The 3,642-nt window shown below is 63.6% G+C and overlaps 1 protein-coding gene across 1 annotated transcript; it reads left to right on the forward strand.

The window, feature by feature from the left end:
* SLC25A1 (solute carrier family 25 member 1) lies at nucleotides 1–3,268 on the forward strand. The gene is made up of 9 exons (XM_063087189.1): nucleotides 1–155; nucleotides 512–619; nucleotides 711–810; nucleotides 887–1,025; nucleotides 1,558–1,642; nucleotides 1,798–1,902; nucleotides 2,068–2,183; nucleotides 2,264–2,337; nucleotides 2,529–3,268. The coding sequence occupies exons 1-9, from the start codon at nucleotides 62–64 to the stop codon at nucleotides 2,641–2,643; spliced, it is 936 nt and encodes a 311-aa protein (XP_062943259.1). The 5' UTR covers nucleotides 1–61; the 3' UTR covers nucleotides 2,644–3,268.
* The last annotated feature ends 374 nt before the right edge of the window (nucleotides 3,269–3,642 follow it).

The raw sequence follows: 3,642 nt of genomic DNA on the forward strand, positions 1-3,642 counted from the left end.
GGCGCAGAGCGCAGGAGGCTCGGACCCGAGGCCAACGCCGGGCGCCCCGCCTGCCGCCCGCATGGCCGCAACCCGTCTCCCCCGCTCTCTGTCGGCCGCCGCGCCGGCGCCGGGAAAGGCCAAGCTGACGCACCCGGGGAAGGCGATCCTGGCAGGTGAACCCCTCCGTGACGCGGGCCCCCGACCTCCCGGCCCGGCCCGGCCCGGCCCGCCCCGCCGCGCTTCCGGGTGGGCTCGGGACGCTGAGGCTCCGCTCCACTTCCGGGTCAGCCAGGGTTAGCGGGGGGTGGGGGACGCGGCCCCAGTCCCCACCCGGCGCGCGGCAGCTCGCCCCGCGGGTTGCGCCTCGTCGGAACAGTGAGGTGGGGGCGTGGGGCACCGGCCCGGCCTCCCCACGGTGGCGGCAGCGCCGGGCAAAGTCCGAGGCGGGGGAGGGGCTCGAGGGCCGGCGGCTGCAGCTGGCCAAGGCAGACGGGCCGGGTCTCAGGAGCTGGGCACCGGGTTCCCGTAGGCGGCCTGGCGGGCGGCATCGAAATCTGCATCACGTTCCCCACCGAGTACGTGAAGACGCAGCTGCAACTGGACGAGCGCTCGCACCCGCCTCGGTACCGGGGCATCGGTGAGGAGGGGCGGCCCGGAGCCGCGGGGGGCAGAGAGCTGCGGAGGGCGGGCGCCCGGGGCGGTGGGGTCCTGACCAGCCCCTCCCCCAGGGGACTGCGTGAGGCAGACGGTCCGCAACCATGGCGTCCTGGGCCTGTACCGCGGCCTCAGCTCCCTGCTCTACGGCTCCATCCCCAAGGCGGCCGTCAGGTAAGACCTCGCTCAGGGCGGCCACGGGAGTAGATCCCGGTGAAGGCAGTGCTTCTCATCGGCTTCCCGCCCCCAGGTTCGGAATGTTCGAGTTCCTCAGCAACCACATGCGGGACGCCCAGGGGCGGCTGGACAGCACGCGCGGGCTTCTGTGCGGCCTGGGCGCCGGTGTGGCTGAGGCCGTGGTGGTCGTGTGTCCCATGGAGACCATCAAGGTGGGGAAGGTCTTGGCAGGGGGCAGGGAATGTAGGGGGTGCTGGTTGGCCGGCCAGGGGTGGTCCTGTGCTCCATGGAAGACCCCACAGGAGATTGCAGGGTATTGAGGGAGTGGGGCAAGGCATGCAGGGAGGACTACCCGAGAGCTAGGTGCGGGAGGTCTGGCAGGAAGGGCCACCAGTGGAGGCTGCAGGTGAAAACTGGGCTCTGTCCTGAAAGCAGTGGGAAGACGTTATTAAGGTCTTTAAAAAATACTTTCAAAAACAGAAAACACGAGATAATACATTTGCTGCCAAAACTGTGGGAAATTGCAGCAAATATAACCGCAGAGATAACTTCACCAGGTGGGCCCTCTTCTGTCTTGGGGCCTCTTCTGTGTTGGTGTCCCTGTGCTGCACTGCTTCCAGGTAAAGAGCTGCACCCCCAGCTCTGGCCTGACTTTGGTGGGCTCTAAGTCAGACAACCAAGGGGCCAAGTGTGCCCTTCAGGTGGTGGCCCATGAGCCAATTTTTTTGCTTCCCTTTTTCTCAGGTGAAGTTCATTCATGACCAGACCTCCCCCAACCCTAAGTACAGAGGGTTCTTCCACGGGGTCAGGGAGATTGTGCGGGAACAAGGTGAGCCGCTGACTGTCTTCCTTAGGGTCAGGGACCTTGGCCAGGCTGGAAAGGGCCTGCAATTCCCCTTCCTGCCTTGGCACTGCATGCAGTACCCCCAATCCCCAGCTGGGGCCTGGGCAACACCAGTGTGACCCCACACTGCTTGCCCCCAGGGCTGAAGGGGACATACCAGGGCCTCACGGCCACTGTGCTGAAGCAAGGCTCAAACCAGGCTATCCGCTTCTTTGTCATGACCTCCCTGCGCAACTGGTATCGAGGTGCGTGAACCCCAGGACCCCACTTCCAAACACTGAGCTAGGCTCCTCCCCTTGGGCCATTCCTGAAGATGTGGGGGCCCACCTTCATTGGCCCTGATCTAGGCTCCTCCCCAGCCTTCAAAGCCTCTTCTTAGCATCCCCTGACTGTACCTGCCCCCCATCCAGGGGACAACCCTAACAAACCCATGAACCCACTGATCACTGGGGTCTTCGGAGCTATTGCGGGTGCAGCCAGTGTCTTTGGGAACACGCCTCTGGACGTGATCAAGACCCGGATGCAGGTGGGCATGGGGCCAAGAAAGGAGGAAGGGAACTGGGGATGGGCTGGCTGCTGAGGCTCTGGCCTGCGGGTATCCTGCAGGGTCTGGAGGCGCACAAATACCGGAGCACATGGGACTGCGGCCTACAGATCCTGAGGAAAGAGGGACTCAAGGCGTAAGTGGGAGATGGGCAGGGCTGTTGTCCCCACCCCAGACCCTCCCTGGCATTCTCCCTGTCTGCCACAGGCTTTCCCCCTTAGACCTGCAGCATCCGGTGGGTGCCCTTTCTAGGGACACTGTCCTTCATTTGCCTCCTTCACTTCCTCTTTAATCTTCCCTCCCTTTTCCACCCCTCCCCCAACCCAGATTTTACAAGGGCACTGTCCCCCGCCTGGGCCGGGTCTGCCTGGATGTGGCCATCGTGTTTATCATCTACGATGAGGTGGTAAAGCTGCTCAACAAAGTGTGGAAGACGGACTAAGCCCAGAGGGTCTGTGTGGTACTGCCCCAGGTGCCTCCAGACCAGCCCCACCCCCCTCCCCTCACATGACTCCAGTGCAGTCGTGCCAAAAGGCCCCCTTCCCACGTCCCACAGTTCCATGGTCTGGTCTGTCTATTATGGCCATCAAGTCCATGTGTTTCATAGTGCCATGTCTCCCCTGTGGTCTCGATGTGACACCACCATTGTGTCTCATGTCTGGCCCTGCCACGGCTGGGTGTCCCTCTGGTCTGTGAATCTGTGCCCACTTGTCCCTGTGCTTACTCATGAGTCCCGTGCCTGTTTCATGTTTTGTGTCATGTGACCCTATGCCCCACTTCCCGGGGTGCCTGTGTGGCCTGGGTCCACAGCCCTGTAGCCATGTCCTGGTCCCAGTCCGGTGCCTTCCACCCTGGGCAGCAGGGGCACCCTGCCCCAGCCTACCACAGCTGCCTCCGGGCCTCAGCCTGGCCTCACTGCATTCCAGGGGCTGCGTGCCCCCCGCTTCTCCCGCCATTGGCCTTAACTGGCCCTCGGGCCCTCTCTCCGCCCGGGACAGGGTGGCACCTGCCACTCTCAGGACCACCCTGCCAAGACAGAATAAACCGGATCCTGTTTATCTTCCTGCCCCTGCTTTCATCCCTGTATGCGCCCATCTGTAGGTGGGTAGTGACGGCCTTGCCTCTGCAGGGGGGCAGCTCCCACCCACCTGAGGACAGTGCTGCAGGGGGACGGGAGGCCAACCACCCAGCAGGGTAGTGGGCAAGCCTTGTGTCCACCCTGGGGCCACAGTGTTGGTTCCCCGAGAGACCCAGCACCAGGCTAAGAAGGAACTGGGCCATGTCCAGGCCTTCCCTGTGGTAAGGTCTTGTAGCGTTGTGGGCTGGAGGGTATATCCATGAGCCCTCAGAGTGGCCTGGCAGACAGCACCAAGTGGGCAGAGTGGACTGCAGGGCCCAGGAGACAGTGCTACCAGGACGCCGCCTGCCTCTCACCAGGGGA

This window comes from Cynocephalus volans, chromosome 2, assembly GCF_027409185.1.
Source record: "Cynocephalus volans isolate mCynVol1 chromosome 2, mCynVol1.pri, whole genome shotgun sequence".
In the NCBI taxonomy this organism is placed as follows: Eukaryota; Metazoa; Chordata; class Mammalia; order Dermoptera; family Cynocephalidae; genus Cynocephalus; species Cynocephalus volans.

Bases quoted from the DNA above. Each gene is read 5' to 3' on its own strand.
- SLC25A1 (XM_063087189.1), top strand. From the start codon at position 62: ATGGCCGCAACCCGTCTCCCCCGCTCTCTGTCGGCCGCCGCGCCGGCG. The intron at 156-511 runs GTGAACCCCTCC...GGGTTCCCGTAG, and splicing joins GGGGAAGGCGATCCTGGCAG to GCGGCCTGGCGGGCGGCATC. The intron at 1,903-2,067 runs GTGCGTGAACCC...CCCCCCATCCAG, and splicing joins CCTGCGCAACTGGTATCGAG to GGGACAACCCTAACAAACCC.